This window comes from Platalea leucorodia (assembly GCF_965183815.1).
Source record: "Platalea leucorodia genome assembly, chromosome: 6".
In the NCBI taxonomy this organism is placed as follows: domain Eukaryota; kingdom Metazoa; phylum Chordata; class Aves; order Pelecaniformes; family Threskiornithidae; genus Platalea; species Platalea leucorodia.
In genome coordinates, this window is record NC_138828.1 from 3,233,493 (window position 1) to 3,252,346 (window position 18,854).

At 47.0% G+C, this 18,854-nt stretch overlaps 1 protein-coding gene across 9 annotated transcripts; it reads right to left on the minus strand.

Annotated features, from left to right (window-relative positions):
- Positions 1–1,007: 1,007 nt before the first annotated feature.
- CDKL2 (cyclin dependent kinase like 2) lies at positions 1,008–18,577 on the minus strand. Of its 9 annotated transcripts, XM_082315105.1 has the most exons (14): positions 18,461–18,577; positions 17,663–17,816; positions 15,826–16,009; positions 11,581–11,775; positions 10,550–10,728; positions 9,534–9,646; positions 9,081–9,220; positions 7,962–8,050; positions 7,337–7,463; positions 6,173–6,447; positions 5,610–5,700; positions 4,729–4,840; positions 4,501–4,607; positions 1,008–3,774 (listed from the first exon to the last, which is right to left on the minus strand). In XM_082315105.1, exons 3-14 carry the CDS (start codon positions 15,991–15,993, stop codon positions 3,715–3,717), a joined length of 1,656 nt encoding a protein of 551 aa, XP_082171231.1. In that variant the 5' UTR covers positions 15,994–16,009; positions 17,663–17,816; positions 18,461–18,577; the 3' UTR covers positions 1,008–3,714. The 9 variants fall into 9 exon arrangements, 8 of the variants coding, with proteins under 8 accessions (XP_082171231.1, XP_082171236.1, XP_082171235.1 ...); XR_014228492.1 differs by lacking the exons at positions 17,663–17,816; positions 18,461–18,577 and having other exon boundaries at positions 1,008–2,050; positions 2,160–3,774; positions 15,826–16,117; XM_082315110.1 differs by lacking the exons at positions 17,663–17,816; positions 18,461–18,577 and having other exon boundaries at positions 1,008–2,050; positions 3,679–3,774; positions 15,826–16,117.
- Positions 18,578–18,854: the final 277 nt, after the last annotated feature.

Genomic DNA, 18,854 nt, shown 5'->3' on the forward strand with positions numbered 1-18,854 from the left:
GGGTGCGGGGCCCAGCGCTGAGCACGGGATTCGAGGGGCGGCCTCACCGGTGCCCAGCGCAGGGGACGCTCCCTGCCCCGGCCCTGCTGGCCACGCTGTTCCTGAGCCAAGCCCGGGTGCCGCTGGCCGCCTTGGCCACCTGGCTCACACTCAGCCGGCTGCCGACCGCCACCCCAGGCCCTTTCCCGCCGGGCAGCTCCCAGCCGCTCCTCCCCAGGCCTGCGGCGCTGCCTGGGGTTGCTGTGCCCCAGGGGCAGGACCTGGCCCTGAGCCTTGTTGGCCCTCACCCACTTGGCCTCAGCCCATTCCTCTTCCCTCCCTCTCCCCTAAAACCTTGTTTTTTCATCCCCTGTCCCCTAAAACCTTTCTTACCCGCCCCCACAATAATAAAACCAAAAATCTCGGCCGCCTGGTGCAGCATAGGGGAAGGCAGCCCCCAGCTGGACCGCAGGGAGGTTTCCCCTGAATTTTTCCAGTTGTTGTTTGCTGTTTCTGAGACAAGGTCCCACGACCCGCGGGTGTCGAGGCTGAGCGTCTCGGTGCTCACGCAGGGACAGGCACCCGGCCCTGGCTAGGGTGAAGTCTCAACAGGTCAATTTTAGGCAAGTAGGTTGGTTGTATTTGCTCACGGCTAGCTAAATGACTGCTATGGCCAGCTGGGAACATGCGCTACAGGTAGAACTGGGCTACCCTGGAGCGGTTCCTGGTTAGCAATGAAGAAAAAGCAGAGAAATGGGAATGTAACAGCCGAGCTGGGAAGGTAAAGGGCACACCGGCGGGCACATCGGCTACATGCTGTCCGGGTGCTGCTGAGGGACATCAGGAACCTGTGCTTGTAAATGGGTGCGAGAAACACGATGTCAACTGTTAAATAAAAACCGATTTGAAAGTCCTATTTTTCAATGCAGCTAATGCCACCGACATACACGAGCAGATATAACACCAAGTCCAGGGGAGACTAAGCGAGCACCTCTTACGTTTGTAAGCACACACTAGTACCCAGAAATTTGGAATCTGAATATCCTTTTATTTACAAATTTTAACGTCCACGTCACAATGCAGCATAGCCGCAAAGCTCTAAATGCGATGATATTCACGCTGTATTCTGCCATGATACACCGATGGGAAAGGCCGCATTTTGTGGAAAGACAGGGACACCATAGAACTGACCACAACCAAGGTGAGGGCAGTTATGCAAAAATAGCCTCGTAACGGTCCCAAGATAAAAGCGATGCCATCTTTCTCTCCCCACAAGCCGCTGGCGAGTTTTACACTCACACGTCCCATTCCCCCAAGGGCCCTAAAGGACCGATAACTTGAGTTAGTGAGCGCTCACAGAAGCCGTTTCACGTGCCACCCGCGTCGCAGCTCAGTGTTTTACACCGATATCCTTCCTTCACCATTACCAACAGCCAGACAACAGGCCCGGTGAAACACCCGGAAGACAACCGCCCAAAGACGGGGACGAAAGCACGGAGGGAAAAGGAACCTAACACAAGGTCACACACGCTGCTGAGCATCAGCAAGGGTTTCGAAGGAACAGCTGGGGACATTTACGCATTTCAACATTGTATTTCTTGCACAAACATTTTCTTCGCTGACATTTTTGTTGAGGCAAAGGTGCTTTCCAATACCCATCAGGTAGCCCACCAAAACATGGCAAATTCAGCAGCTATCTACCCTCTTCACTGTTCGTTTTAAACAAAAACCCTCAAGAGGGCAGCAGTTAGACAAAAGAAAGCCCAGCTTCCTTCAAAATCCTCCAAACGAGCTTCTGCCCTTGTCACACACCAATAACCACTATTTTTTTCTGAGCAGCCTCAGACAAGACCTGGCCCTGGGCCAGAAAGTCAACATTTCAGGAGTGGTTTTGCATGCAAGAAACCCAGCAGCAACGGCAGCGCGAGCTCTGTCCTCGGGCTGGACCGGAGCCGCTTCCCACGGCAGTCCGCTGCGCTAACGAGGGAGTAAGGGATCCTCCTCTCCTGCAGAGACCTTGCGGCTTTAGCACCTGGAAACTCGGGTGGATTGTTCCCACCGTTTCAGCCACCTGCACCAAGAGGAGAAAAGCGGAAGGATGTTACGGACAGCCTGACGAAACCACAGAGGTCCTCCCTGATGATACGCCTCCTTTATTTTGATTTATTACACATGCTTACCTTGCTAAGGCTGTGCACTTACACCTCTGTGCTTCACAGATGAGGCAACTTTAGTAAGGTTTCTTTTTCCCCCACTTCTATTACCAGGATTGCTTCCATACCAATGATTTTTCTTCTTTCTTCCTAGTAGCATTAAGCCGTCACATCACGCGAATATAAGTGCCAAATACGCTCGTATAGATTAAGAGCATGTGCAGCATTTGTGCAGAGATTTCAGAGTCAGCAGTTGCTCCCTCTCCTCAAAAAGGCAACATCAGAGCCCCGAAGAAGAAACTAAGACGCACAGTTTGCACCTGCACGTTAACAGCATTCCCGTGACACGCTCGTGGCTGTCTGTAACAAACACCGAGCAAGAGAGGAGGGAGGCTGCGGTGCCTGGTGCTCCCTGTGGCAGCAGGGAGAATCCCCGGAGGGACAGGTATGCGATCGCATCCAGGCTGGCAGCACCAGGGTACCCAGAGCATTGAGTAAAGCCCATCTAGACAGGACAAGGTTCCAATGGAGCTGGTGAGATTTTGGAACACAGCCTTTGAAGACCCTTCCAGAGCACCTTGTTTCCCTCCCTCTTCGTTCTCCCCAACTTCTGCTCCCTCTGGAATGTGCAGTCCTTCTGCGCAGCCTCAGTGAGGAAAGAGGGGTGACCATGAGAGTAAAAACCCTCAGCTAAGCACTGCAGTTCTCGCTTTCAAGAGGATGAGACAAACTCTAACACATACAGTGTACTCCCTGGAAGATGCTGAGCAACAAGAGGTAACAATACCTCAACAGAAAAAAAAAATAAACAAAACCACACAATTTTTTCTGAGGTTTTTTTCCCCAGACAAAATGACTTGGAGAACTGTATGTCTTTCAACGGGCAAGATGAGAAACTATTAAAACCACATTTAAAAGCCTCAGCTTAAACCAATCTCAAATGATAAGATGCAACGCTAAGTAAAAGTGCAAATAGAGGAGCAGAGTTCAAACTTAGTACTTCAGTCTTCGAATGTCCACAGCCAGGACTTATCCTAAGCCTCCTCCTCTCCCAGACTCCTCTCTCATGCTTGGTATCAACAGCTACATTAAATAAATTCAGATTGCATGACCTAGTTACTAAAAATTTTCCCTAATGTTAAGCTTGACAAGCCCCCAAAACGCTTTTCTCCCTTCTTGCAAATTCATTTTTTGCGATGGGCTTGACAGTGCTGTACATACAACCCGTTTTTTTCCACTCCTCACGTGAAGGCAGCCGCTTTCCCCTTTTTGTTATTCTATCAGTTTCCTCAACCCCCAACTCAGGAAAACAATTCACCTGCCACAGCCAACTTCGGGTTCTGTACAGAAAGCTGCGTGCTGCCCTCCTTAAGAAGTCTGTCCTAGCTAGGAGGCCTAATCGAGAACGTGAAGTGTAAAAGGATTTTCCCACTGCGCTTCCCAACTAGATAAGTGTTCATAAAACTATCCATTTGAAAGATACCAGAAGACTACACAGCAGAAATTAAAGCCACCAGAAGGCTACGCTGCAGAAATTAAAGCCTACCTTTTACAGGCAGGTGTGATTTCCTTCTCCGCAAGGCTAGTGCTCAACTCTGGGGAAACTGGCTTCTGATGCATCGGGCATCAAGGTCCCGGACAGCTGGAAATTGGGAAGGAAAAAGGAAAAAAAGAGGGTCAATTTCCAAGTGTGGTATAAATAGAACAATCAGAAACCGTCTTCTAGGGACATACGCAATGCTGATGTGCATCTTAAAACAAATCTGTTCTTTGATCAAATCAGACTTCAAAAATGTTTCCCCCGGCCCCCAGTACAGTCTGGCAAATCTCAGCTGGAAGCAAGGTAGCCAAGGTAACTCCCTGTGGAATTACTGAACTCCCCAATAACATCTCAAGGTTACTGAGGAACTAATCTTTAAGAGTTGCAAGTTTTCCCCCTCTCTCCCTACACCTCGCTCCAGCGCTTTCTCCCTCCCTACTGCACTCAGCCCTTCAACATCTAACGCAGCCACAACAGTTCTCCTCGAAACACGTGTCCCTCCTGGTCTCTCTTCAACTCTGGTACATCGGGGTTACTTCCACCTTGATCCAGCCAGCTGAAATAGCAACAATTCACGCTGTCTGTCTTAGCAGTGAGAATCTAGTACTTAGCTAACCTCAGAGAGGCAAACAGAACCCCATGTTTCATCCGTGACCCTTCTCTTTTCCCCCAGCATAAGGCCTCAGCTCCTTTTACTTAGTCAGTTAAGGATTCAAGGCAAGTTCCGCTTCTGTTAAGAGTCACACTGGAAACATCTGGGTCGCGCTGTTCAGAAAGTCCCAACCGAACAAATACAGAGCAGCGCAAACTATTTTATTGCTTTATTACCTGCTGTGAGGCCAGACTTGGGTTATGGAGGTCAATAGCAGCAAGGGAGGGGACACGGGACTCCGAAACTGTTTTATTCTCCTTTTTCAGAAATCTGGGATGCCACGCTGCAAAACACAACCGACGCGTACCATGTTAAGGCAGCAAGAGCTGACTGCTCTAACACACACTGCTTCCTGCCACTTCCTTAGGATCCGGGTTTTATTTAGAGGACATGAAAGCTCATACCTTCCACTCCTCTCAGTTCAGGGAGATGATTTAGTTCTGGCAAACGCACGTCTGTCTTGGAGAATTCCCATTTTTTCCTATTTGCCTGAAGGATGTTTTTTTCATTAGTAACCTGTAATCAAGGGCATAAGTACCAGCTCGTGAAAAGATAGGCAAAACAAAGCTATTTTTATGCTTAAAAACTCATCAACACAGCAATGTTCTGCTGTAGTCGGAACTTGCGGGAGAGTAAAAGAAAAGACTCTAATGTGTGTGAAGGAATCCACTCTGCTCAAGTGTAATTTATACATTATAAACAACGGAACAGCCAGAGCAAAAAAGCCCAGCCATCTAAGCGAGACTGCTTTCAGAGAGACAAAATACAACACTTGGAGAACGGCTCGGATTAGTTATCTGTAAAAAGGCAACCGCTTCTGCTGGCATGGAAAGAATATTGTCTAGGTAGTGAGCGCAGTGGAAAGCTTTCCATTCCGCTCGTTTTCGTTATCATTTTTTAATGTATTTGTAACACGACTAAATAAGGCCCTGACCACGTTAAATCCAAGTCCTAAATTCTGCTTCAGAAGCGCAGCACGTATGGTCTACTCTTCCTGGGCAGGCAGGAGGCCACAGATATATTCCACTTCTCACAGATAGCCTGTGTTGGACTGCTCCCCTCATTTAAAATTGTGCTCTGACACAAAATAAGTTTCATATAAGGTAAATGTTAGCAAAGGATAACAGATGACACACCTGCAGGAAAAAAAGGGATAAAGAAAATAATATTTCTAGTTGGGAAGTTACGGTGAAGGCTGCAACAGATGGGATTCTTCACAATAAAACACACACTTGAGTTGAGAATTTATTTTTGCTTTGCCAAGGCGGAAAGACAGACGACTTACCGATGTCAAGCTGACACTGTAATGGCCTGCTGGAGAATGCTTCCGTTGCTTTAGAAATGGGTTCAAGTATTTTTTACTCTTTTCGTCAACTCTGTAATCAAAAATGCCCCAAACTTTGTATTAACTGGGGTAACACGGTGAATATAAAAACAACAAATGCAAGACACCCAGAAACACTGTCATTAAATGCTTAGAAAGAAGGCTCACGGGGAGAATATCCTTCGTGAGTGCCGTTAACAGAGAAGTTTGGTCCAAAGGACAAGCCAACAGTCAAAGAAAGGCCAGCGTCACAGCAGCTGGCAAGCTGTTGCTGTCCAGTAGCGCTTCGCCAAATGCGGAAACACGGAGACCCTGTGCCCGCGTGGACACGCGCAGCTGCTCGAGGTGAAGCCGGGCTTTTGTACCCACGTACAATCCTCCACCCACGCGCTGCTCCCAGCCGCGTCCTGTCCCGAACCCGCATCTCGCGTTCCCGCGTCACCACCCCGCGCCTCTCTCGGGACATTACAGTTCCTCGGCAACAGGGATGATGGATACAAACTCTTCTAGCTCTGTTTCTGTACCTGTAATTAAGGTTCCCGGGCACAGGCCCCATCCCAACCGTAGTGGGAGAAAGGTTCTGGTTGATGGGAGGGATAACTATGCCTGCATTCTTGGCATAGTCCAAGCTGCTGCTGGAATCTTTTAGGCTGGTTTGAGGGCTTATTTTAAACGGGTTGATTGCACTGTCGTAGAGGGAGCTCAGGTTGGAGGATCGGTCTGCTTTCTCTGCACCAGCTTTAGAGCGCTTCACCTTTAATAGCTTTGCATCTCTGCTCTTCGGGTCAATGCTGAAATCCTGTTTGGGAAGATAAGCATCATCTTTCTCTTACAGTCATGTTTAAAAAGTAGCTTAGAGCAGCACGTGCGGGGGAAAAAAAGTCAAATGCCTAAACCTGCATGATTCTGCAAGGATCTGATGGAGATGGAATTGTTTTTAGTAGAAAACCTCTGTTTCCCATCAAACGGGAGGAGACTCATCAGGGTTCCAGCACCCTCTGTAAATAAGTCAACTTAGAACGAGATCAGATATGATGGAGGAAGAACAGCCGTACCCTGTGTCACTTCCAAAGAAATAAAATAAGAACTGAGCCCAATGTCACCTCAAATTCACTCTGAAGCCGCTACTCCTTAGTATCCGATTGGAAGCAAAATATCTAATTTTGGAGACAGGGCTTTAACACAGGTAAACAACAGCATACAAACATGTTTTCATGAGTCAACGTGAGTTATGCTTCCAAACTGATTCTCCCTTCAGCTCCACATTTGCCAGCAACTGCATCTCAATGTAGTTGACCTGCAAGGGACTGGCCAAACAGCCGCTTGCAGACTGCCGAGCCGAGCACTAGAACAACCTTGTAGCAGCCAAACAGCTAGAACCAAAGGCACAGAACTTGTACACAACAGCCTGCAGGCTGTATTGCACTGAGCGTCAGAGCTGTGGGGGCAGAGGCCTAATGTGCTGCCTTGAATCGGGTCACAAGGTCTTCAGTGCCGTTTAGACTCACGGTGGCCTCCAAAGGTGAGCTTCTCTGGCACATCACACTTACCTCGTCTTTTTTAAACACATGAAATGGACAATTATATCTTTGCTATGAACTTAAACTGCTGTGCATGCTTATACAGTGATTTTAAAACATGAAAAAACCCCAAACAAACACAGGTTTGGAAAACAAAGATAGACCAACCTGGACGCCAAGCATTTTTCTTTCTTCTAAAACATCATCTTTGTCCCTTTTGCTGATTTTAGATTTTTTTTGTAGTTGATGGTCTCTGGCATCTTTCTGAATCTTTAATTTAAGCTCCTGAGCAAATCTACATTCCACATGTGCGAGGGGAAAAAAAAAAAAAAGGCTTCTGTTAATCTCATCACCAGTTGGTGTTCAGCACAGGCTCCTATAGCCTTTTAAGTAATCAAACCAACCATGCCTTTTTAACTAATGAGAAGCCAGCCAAATATGATGTATGCATTAAAACAAATAAAATCTTACAAGCACACGCTTTTCACATTACAGCAATAAAGGTGTTTGTATCCCAGTCTGGCGTAGATGCAGTGTAAGACTATACTACCCAACACGGTGTGACACTGGGAGCGCACACTGATAAATTAATGTCATGACAAAGTAACGAGGCAAACACGCCGCTGCAATGCGTTCCCTTTCAACTGTTCTATTTCCAGGAAGGCTAAAACTAAACAAAACCCGAGACATTCAGCGGCTGTCAGCTCTGCAAACCCAGCATGCAATCTTCAAGCACAACTGCTTAACTTCCTTCTAATATTAGCCTGCTTTCAGCAAGAAATGAACTGTTTACCTTTCAGCAAATCCGTCCTTGTTAAAGTAATCGCACTGCAAGAGTTCAGCACAGGATGGTCTTTTGTCTGGATCAATCTGCAAACACTTCTGTCAAACCAACGTAAACGTTAGAACGTTAGAAATGAAACAAAGGCTCTAGCATTTCCGAGCGAAGTCAAGAAAAAAAAGCTGTAGAAGTTCCCCTTCCCGGGCCTGTTATATTGAGGTGAGTCCAAGAGACATCAATACCAAAAAAGTTTGATGTTTGCTAGCTGCTTCCATTCCAATCAGCGATGCTCACAAAGACTCACTCCATAGGGAATATCTGTCACACAAATAGATCGCTCTGCTCTCAGTAAACCTCCCTTGTTTTCGCTTACATTTGTTTGGCTAAGCCTTTAGAATCCGTTTTGATCATCAGGCATTTCAAATACAACCACGTGGTTTTTAGCTTGTTTTAGCACCCCATATCGGTGCTCCAGACTGCTGTGTGAAAGCACAACGCTCCCTGGAAGGGTTCCTCAGAATCTAGCACGAAGCTGTAGGTTTCCTAACTCCCGCGTAATAGACACATAGCTCCAAGAGCAAGGGACACGTTTGGATGCCATCCCATCCACGCCTACGTGCTTGCAGCAGGCAGAGGGAGGGCTGGCAGAAAACGCTATAACCGCACAGCTCTGCGAGCGAGTGAGAAGCAAGGGGCTGTGTATCATCTACAAAGCACCCACTTAGGTAGCAGACGAGGGGCAAAGCTTGTCGGGAGACCTTTCAAAAGATCACCCGATGCAGTGAGGTGTACGGGGGACGCTTTCAACACACAAGCCCTTCTTCACCTTTCAAATCTCCTTGGAAAACTTTATCAGTGGGGCACTATATGCTACAAACCCCGCCTGGAGAATATGCAATGGACGTTTTGGTTCTGGAGATGACTGGCTTAGTCTCCCCTGTCACCCAGGACGGTAGCTGTCGTATCCTTGTGTCCTCGCTAAGCTACCAACCCAAGCAGCTGCTCATTGCATGGGTAGTTGAGAGAAAGCCAGTTTAACAGCCCCAGCCCTTTCTGTAGGCTGTATTCAGCTCCCCAAGGCGACGGACAAATAAACAGAGAAATGTTCATATTAAACGATCAGTTAATTACCTTGGCTAAATCTAGCACTGCAGCAGAGAGCTTGGGATATCGTTTCTCCAGGGATTCGGCCTCCTTCACTTCAGGCAACCTCATGCCAGCAAAGAGGGGATTTTTATAGAATAACTCTTGGTGTCTTGGAATTAAATTACCTGGAATCACACAAACAAAGCAACCACATGGAAGAAACACAGAACAGTCCCATGAAACATTTGAGAGGCTAAAATACTGGGTCAGCACTACTGTAAGGGCTACAGGCTGGGTCGCTCTCTTTCCAGCTGTGCGCCGTGAACTGATGTTGTATTCGCAAGCTCCTCGCTCGCCCTTTGTAACAGGCACCACGAGTACAGAAACAGTTCAGCACACACCACAGCCTTTCTCCCCACACCCTCTTCCCACCGTCAAAATGGATTTGACCCCTTCCTTCCTAAGCAAGGCACTAGGAGCCCAAGAGGCTGTTCTTACCCAGGCACTTGGTGATATGGTAGAGCTGGTCAATGTCTGAATCTCCAGGGAAGAGGGGCTCTCCTGTGAGCATTTCTGTTATCAGAGTGCCAATAGCCCACACGTCCACAGCCCTGGGAAAAAACCAAAAGAAAACAAAACAACACCCCAGCTCAGCACGGCTTCATTCGTCTCTTTGATCTTAAGGCTGAGCCAGGCCAGTGCACAGCACGTCTTCAGCAGGTTACAAGCCCCGAGGGGCAGCTTTGCCCCCCCCAAACAGCAAGACAGCTGTTTTCTGAGCTTACAAGTGCTCTGATGAATGGCAAGGATTCAGCTCTTGAAGCAGACAAATGCTAGCGGAAGCCTGACATGTAAAATCAGGTTCCAAAACCCAATACTCATAATACTAGTAAAAATACTAGTACAACATAACACATTTGTGGAATCTTGCACTTTAGAGAGCACAAAGGTAAGCAGCTCGTCTTTCTGCAGGCATCTGCTTTTCAGGCACATTTACTGAAAATTAAGTTTTAAGTAATATGTGGACCTATGTAAACCTGCACAACTGTACTAACAGATCTGTGAATAACACAGTTTAAGTTCTGACCTGATTTTGCGGCACTGGGGATCCCAGTAAGAAAAATCTCGTTCATCCCACCTCCTCCCTCCTGAAATGGCCATCTAGAATTGTTTGGAGGGACTTTTCTGTCTTCCCTCCATGACTCCACTGCACAGGAGGGAAGTCTAATCATATCCTCCTCCAATACTGAAAAGATCCTATAGACAACAGACCAGGAATGCTGAGGGCTCTCTGCGCCTTTTGAGCCAGGGAAGCCTGACACTGGCAGTAGTTAGCTGCAGAGTGGGAGGGAGAAGAGGAAGGCTTCAAGCTTTACAAGTAAATAACCAGGGAATGCTGAACAGCATCCCTTTAACCTGTTTGCCAAGCAATAGTCCCCTGCCTCCCCAAAAAACAGAGCACCCCCCTCCCCACAAGCCCACAAGCCTCCTGCAGCCTCACATGCCAGTCTTACTTGCCATACTTGATATCTCCCACCAGCAGCTCTGGAGCTCTGTACCATCGGGTTGCCACGTAGTCTGTGTAAGCTTCCCCAGAAGCCGCTAAAGTACGGGCAAATCCAAAGTCACACAGTTTTACAACTCCCGACTGGGAGACTAGTATGTTCTCTGGCTTAATATCCCGATGTATTATCTGCACAGAGAAAAGCAAGTCAAGGCAAATAAATTCCCCATTTCTACATAGTAAATTGACTGGCTCACCAAAAATAGTAGCTTTCTCACATCCAGGTAGAAAATTACATTTTTGCAGGCATGGGAAACAGACAGAGTCTCTAAAAAACAGCTACATGCACACAGTCAATGAACAAGTGCCGACCCAAGTGCACAGAACCTCTAGTTTTTGCACATAGAAACGTTTATTCTTTGTATCTCTCTGCATATGCTCTGCAGGTGTATTAACTACAGGTATTTAACAGGCACAATTTATTACGCTTGAAAATCTGGCCTTGACCACAAGTTTAAAAGCTGTAAGTAGTGCAAGGGCCATGGGCACATCCTGCAGTTAAATGTGAAGAGTATTTTAGAGAGACAGTTTCCCAAACATAAAAATAAACAAATGCACGTGTTTATATATATAGTTACACTACTAGGATGAAATTGGCAAACCTGTTAGAAATCAGTGGAGAACAAAAACCTAAAAATGCTGAAGAGAAAAAGACACCATCAGAATCAAACTTCTGAAAGAGAGACTATCTGCCTCTGCAAGATAAGCCAGCCTTCAATAAGGTGCGACCGAGTATTGAATCCCCGTGGACTTCTGGACCCTTCCTTTGAAACACTCTCCCAAACCAATCAGACAGGCTACTGGATTAGCCGACATAACGCGCTGACATTTTATATGAAATTCAGTCTGCCCCTTCTGCCCTGCCTCTTCCTTTTCAGCCAAAGCTTTATTTCTCTACGTTCTACCATATATCAAAAACATACACTAGTGTATCTACGCATTCAAGGTTAACTGCAGAGCTGACTTCTTGTGCATACTTACATTATGACTGTGACAAAACGCTATTCCTCTCATAATCTGAAATAAGTATTTCCGAACCCTGCTGTAGTCTAGTCCGTTTGGAAACGCCTCGAGGTCATCGAGCACCGTGTGATCCACAAATTCAAAGACCAGATACCACCGTTTCTTCTTTTTACACACTTCCAGCAGGTTCACGAGATTCTCATGCCTGAGTTGCTGTTATAAAACAGGAAATATTTTGTGACAGCTTGACAGCATTTAATGGGTAAACTACGACCAGATACTTTTAACTGCAACCCAGCCAGCACACTGCCCTGGAATGCTCTTCTTGTCACGGGACTCACATTCATTTATTCTTAAAATCAGCCTGCTGATATTTCAGAATAGGTTTTATTTTGCCCATTCTGTTTTATGTTTTTAACATTACCTGGAGGACTTCCACCACCTTATGTATGCAGACACCTGTTTTTGTAACCTAAAAATAAATACAACGCTGCTAACGGACATTTCTTCTTAATGGAGATGCTCTAAATGCACCGTCCTTTTGTTGGGAAATCTCACGCGTTTTGCTTCTCAGAATACTCTCCTCACATAAGAGGTGACACTAACTCATGCCCTCACCGTGACAAGCTTTAGAGCAAGCTTATGTTCCACACGAGAGAAATCTTGAGGAAGTCAAAACACTCCAGAGGAGCATGTGGTTAACACGTGAGAGACAGCAGGCACCTAACAGCATCTCCCACAAAGACTCGTCATGGCAAAGGAAAATCCAGAGGTCCCCGAGCTAGCAGGAAAGACAAAGCAGGACGGTTTGTACTGGGAAGTTCAGCACGCTGCCAAATATGTCTCTGACCACCACGAGAAGAACAGGGCATTTAACCGTGACTGGTGAGCCGCAGAGACTCATCGCTAGTTCCCTGGTTCTGCTTATAAACAGCTGAAGCAGCAATAAACACAGCTCCTTCCCGTAACATCGGGCTGGATCCGTGACTCAAACTCCGTTAGGAGATATTCCTATCAAGGTGGCCACGTAACACTGGGCTACCCTGCCTGCTCCCTCAGGGCAGGGCACGAGGAGCGACGCTAGCTACCCCTTCCAGACACGACTCAAAGGATTGCTGAAGACACCTCTCAATGTTTTGTTTTAAGTAAACTTTTTGCCTCTCCCAACAACCCAAAGCCGATTTCTCTCTTTTCTCCCATGTTTCCAGAAGTTTTATTCTTCTTCTCTGTCCTTTCTTTCTCTAGGTCCTCTTTTAAAACAATCTCTTACATCCCCATTTAAAAGAAAACCAAAAGCAGCTGCAATACCTCTCTGTTCTACCTAGCTGCCAGTTCATCACCAACTACTCAGCGTCTTCATTTTTTCTAATAATTTTTTCTAACCTTAGATTTTTGTAATAAGGCTGATAGAAGCTTAAAAGAAAAGTCTTCTACCATACCCAAAGCATTTCTGTTGGCACTGCCAGCTTATACACATTTGCAATAACATGTGCCAGAATACAAGCACATTGAATGGAGAAAAGGAAAGTTCAGCATTCTTACCTATAATAGAGTTAACAATTAAACCGCTTCTATTAAACAGTGTCTAGTGGATTCAGAGTGAAACTTGACCAGCCAAGGATTTGAAGAGATGGGTTTTTTTTCCCAATATTACTCAGAGAGGAAAGTTGAAAATAGTTTAGAGACAAAAAACTGCAACTTAGATGAAAAGAAAAAAAAAAGCAGCTGTATTTTCTAGTTATTTTGTCATCACATTCTGACCAGCCAAGAACCCACCTCCAATTCGTTACACATTTGTAACACTGGTTTATCACATACCACTTTAACAAAACAGACCATGCTACACCGCGCAGTTATTTATTAGCTCGGAGCCTAGCAGGGAAACATCATCGGAGGCTGCCTGAAGGCAGCACCGTAGCCCAGGGATCGCGACCAAGGCATACACAAAGGGACTGCGGAGCGCAGGGACTTGCAGGGGAAACGCTGTCGGTCCAGAGGGAGTGCCGGCCAACCTGCACCTGGGTCTGCCAAAGACCCAGAGCTCTCAGAAGGTCTGAAAAGTGAAGATTTTAAAAAAGACGATCAATTAAAAAAAAAGCTCTTTTCTCAAGAATAATTTCTTCCCAGCACAGGAGACCTGAAGAGGTTTTGCTGTTTTCAGCCATGATTAAATTTCTGCCCAAACTCCAGAGCAGGAGAAAAGGAAAAAAAGAGATTTTAAAAAAAAAAAAAAGGTTCATAGGGAACATGCAAGTGAAGAAACTAGAAAAAGATTACATCTCTAGGTATTTATTTTCACTGCGGAAGGCCACGCTTACTGAGCTGTATATGGAAATGTTTCCCTTGCTAAGTTCCCATTTACCCAGGGAAACAAGTTAATTCCCAACGCACCTGGGAGGTGGTACGTGCTTTGAGTCAGTAACTAAGCCAGCCTGGCCGACAGATCAGGTACGATCCAGACTCACGCAGATCTGCTTTAAAAGAGTCTGAGGGCACAACGCTTGGAGCTGCTGGCTGCATCGCAAGCTCCAACACGTACATTTCTATTAACTCTAAGGGTCTGTAGCTCTCGCAATGACGGCAGAGATGACTTTTGTTTTCCCTTCACAGCGCAGGGACTGTAGTCTGGCAGACTTGTGAAGAGACACTAGTGGCAGCTGAGAGGAGAGGAGACAGGCTTGCATGTGTTCCCATCTCCAGAACACCCTGCATCAGAGGAAAAGCCTTGATGCACTCCAACTGTAATAAGATTTTCCTTCATTTCTTCACCAGACACATCACCCGTGCCCCAACACTTTAAACTACCACATGTGCCCACGCACAGGGACAAGCACTCTTTCGTGCATACCACCGGTGGGACAAGAGAAGGAGGAAAATGCCGCAACTCTTGCTAGAGGTTACGGTGGCAAACACAGGGGCTGAAGGCGGTCAAAAGAGCAAGCAGAGCAAGGGATGTATGTCCTGGCACGGAATGCCACCCTGCATCCTTGGCATCCTATTCACGAAGGAACACAGCAGAAAAAACTGGCAGCGAAACACTTCAGGAACTTGCAAAAGCTTCTGTAAGAAGAACACAGCCAAGAGAGAAAGCAGAAAGACCGTGTGACAGAACACTGCAGAGCACACGCACAAAAGCCCGTTTATCTGAAGCTCCCGGGTATTTTCCCAGACAGAGTATCTACAGCCCACGAAGAGAAGTACCTTTAATAAACCAACCCACACAATGAGGTTACCCCAAATAAAGCTGCTGATAAGAAGCCAACAGGCTGAAGTACCGCTGGACATTTAGGTGAGTATAAAGCATCGACAATTGATACCAGGCAAATCACGGCACTCAAACAGCACAGGACATTATGCCAGCTGGCTTCAGCCTCGGGGCTAGCCATTGACTGATAAGGCTCGGGGAATTTGATACCTGTCCTCCTCCAGCCTCTTGCTGGCAGTACAAGCCTGTCAGGAAAGTGCCATTAATAAAATAAAATAAAATAAAGTAAAACTTTCCTAGAAGCGTTTTTCCGTATCGGGTAACACCGGTACCCAGCCTGGTTAGGCACACTGTCACACATTCAGGTCACCGTTCACCCGCAGGTTTTAAAGGTTCAGCATTTCTTTCATTTTCAGCAAATTCACAGCAGCGAGGGACTCGAATTTGGTACCCAACCCAGGAGGACACAACTGCCACCAGGAGGCAATAGAGACCTTGTGACTGCCTTCCTCGTACCTTTCCCTGCTCAATACAAGGCACATAAACAGACTTTTAATCAAGTCAGGTTTAGCCAGGCGCATCCAGCGCAGCACCCAAAGGGAAAAGCAGCTCTGCAGGGCTACAACTCAAAGGCTACATGAATCTGCCATGGCTTGGCTGCTCCTGGAAATACACACAGGGCCCAATCAAGTCTCTTTTGGTTTGGATTTTGCTAGTTATACTTTGGAAATTGTGATCAGAAGCAACTGTGTTTCCCTTTCAAAACCGACCCAATGGCTGAAATTTACACTTATCCTATGTAACTGCACTGGATAAACACCGCTCCTTAAAGGACTATCCTTAAGGAGCCTCAAGAGGCAGTTTCCTCCCGAGAACCCCTCACCTCCCTACGGATAAATCTCACCCACACCCATCAGTTCTAAACAACCAGCACCTTTACTGCAAGAAAAACGCAGACCATAGACCTGAAGGTTACAATTCTGCTTTTTTTTTTTTTCCAACTTTGCTGGAAAAGGCAGGCCCGCTCCCCTCAGCCGCCCTCGCAGCCCCCTGCTCACCTTCAGCAGCTTGATTTCCCTCACGGCGATCTTCCTCACCACCGCGTCGTCCTCGCTTTCCAGGAACTTCTTGACGGCGACGATTTGCCCGCTCTCCTTGTTTCGGCACTTGGTCACCACCCCGTAGCTGCCTTCCCCCACGAGGCCCAACACCTGGTACTTCTCCATGGCCGCAGCTTTCCCCCTGCGGGAGGCCGGGGACGGGGGAGGCTCGGTTAGGCCGCGACACCGGGACGGGTTGACGGGACCGGTGCCTCACGCCCCGCTGAGGGACGGCGGCGGCGGGCCCAAGGCACCGTCACCGGGGCAACGGCCCGCCGTAAGGCGCAGCCGCCGCGCGGCGACCCACCTGTCGCAACAGCCGCACGGCACGGCTGGGCGGGAAGCTGTGAGGGAAGGCGGGCGGCTGTGAGGGAAGGCGGGCGGCTGTGAGGAAAGGTAAGGGGCTGTGAGGAAAGGCAAGCGGCTGTGAGGGAAGGCAAGCGGCTGTGAGGGAAGGCAGGCTGTCTCAACCGCAATATTCCTTTACTATTTGCTAACGGACTCGCCTCCGGTGTGTTTGTGCCAGCTCCCTGAGGGGGCTTGATGTCAAACACCACCGGGCAGTAACACCACTCCTCTTGCTGGAGAATATAACCCAATTATTTTACGCTTCTCTTATAAAAAAAAATGGTAGTTTATGTGGAGAAGTTCGATGGCTCTTCTCAGCTAAGGCAAACTGTAAGGTGTCAGCTATACAAGATTCCTTGGCTACCAATAAATCATCATCATATTGTATCGAAACAGATCTTTTTTTTTTTTTAAACACAACACGCTGCAAATCCTTTACTAAAATTTAAAAAAAAAAAACTAGCGGAGGACCCAGCAAAGCCCTGAGGGAGCCTTGTCTATGTTAGCTGTATCTTTCCCCAACTAAATGGAAAAAAAGGTATTGAGAGCCCGGATGAACAGGACTACTGATTTAAGGTAAAAAAAGTTGTCCCTGTATCTATTAGACAGGGGTAATTATGTTCATTAATTACAAGGTTTAAGACTGGATTCTCATCAGAAGAAGGGGAAAACATTCTGTATTCAGTGGTGACTGCTGAAAAGGGGAGGGTTGCACCACAGGACCGAGAGGTCCTTTCGGGAAGCCCTTTGCTCGTACCAGCCATTCCCCTTTGCAATGACCTGGTTGCCCGCAATAACTACAACAGTCTCCTGTTCCTCCAGGCCCACTGCTCCTAAAATCTCCTCTTCCACCTCAAACACCTCCGCATCCCCATCCCCTCCGTCTGGGATTGCTGTTCAGCCCTGGGCCAAGGTATCGGGAGGACAGGAATAGCCAGGAAACAAATGAGTGAGCTGATGGCACAAGAGATGCCGGAGTCCGTCCTAACAAAGCCAGCCTAAGAGAGTGCCCAAGACATGCCGGAAATCTTGGCTGTAACGAGTAAAAAGGACTTAATAAATCATTCTCCCTTGAGGTTCTTTTCATAAAGCCATTAAGAGACATAAAGAAGAAATGACTAAGCAGTCTTACCTTGGCATGAAAACGTGTGGTGGGAAGAGCGCCAAGACAAAAAAACCACTATGAATTGATTTAATGAGTATTCTGTGTCTGAGCAGCTGTGTGCTGTTGCAAGGCAGCTTATGTGGCTAGGAATGTGGCAACGATAAAGGCGGAATAATTTGCTTTAAAACGGATGTCTGATCGGTGCCCTAGCTGTGCATTTTTATTTTAAAAACGAGGCAGTTTCTGCGCATCTTACGTGCAACTTAACACCAGGCATGAAGGTAACCGGTTTCCTTCAACAGGGAAAGTTCTAGCAAAGTTGAAGCGTGCGTGTGCGTTTACCGATTGAGACTTAATCCGACGTACTCTTGCTCTTTCCACAGCGAGTGATGTAGCAACACCCGACAGCGAGTCTTTTGCTGACGTTGACTTGTCTTGCTCCGGACACGAGCGGCGTGGCGGGACGCATGCAGCAGAAAGCGCTCAGAAACTGAAACTACAGAAACAAGGACATTCTGTGTGGGTATTCCCGAAACAAGGTGCTGTGTTAAAGAGAGTTTTTTTGGGGAAAAAAAAAGAGGTGAAAGCAAGAGGAAGGAAGCAGTGGGAGACCGGCTGTGTCTGTTCAAAGGACTGCAAAGCTGCAGGTCGCTAGGCAGATGTCACACCCCACGGCCATCATGCAAGGGCTGAGCCGCTCTCCCTTTTCTGTTTTTACCAATTAATTCCTCGACATTTGTCTCCTCGGTTTGGTGGCCTGTATTGCACAGTCTAGGGTACTACAGCAGAAAAGGTCTCCAATTGCTCTGAAGAAATTTATGAACACTGTCAGGTTTGACTACTGCAACATTTCTCTTTGGCAGAGGAGCGGTATATACCTTGCCAAAACGCCAATTCCCTGGAAAATAGCATCATGAGGCATCATATATTCCAATAATACTTTCTGAAACCTTTATCGTATTTCTCTTCAGTCCTGTCGATACGCGTCACCTTCTGTAATTCATTTCTGGTGGTTGTTATTTCTCCTTCACCCTTGCTTCCTATATGCAATCGCTGTAATGCACCTTGCAAGGCTGACCTCCCATTTCCAGGAAAAAAAACTGGAGCTCACTTGGCGTTAATTTATTATATTCCTCCCACCTTCTACTGCTCATCATTATTGGAGCAAGTGCCTTCTCTGGGTGCCGGCATCTGTTCAGCACTGCTAATAGATGGCTAACTTGGCAACCAATTAACTCTTCCACTGCTGAGATACCGCTTTTGGCTTCGTTAAACGAAAGGCACAAACCACCACCACACATGCACAGCAGAATTCAAAACTCACTTCGTCAGTGCAGATGGTTCTTCAATTTTATCTTATCTTTAATCACAGCAAACCATATGGGGAACCAGCCTTTCTGGCCTACGGACAGTGTCCAGTGCCAATGGGATCTCCGTTAATCAGCGATTCCAGCCGCCTTGCCGCTGCCTAATGCTGGTTTTTACCATCAGCAACTAACTTAAAGATGACGACGATTTCTTTTGGCTATAGGTT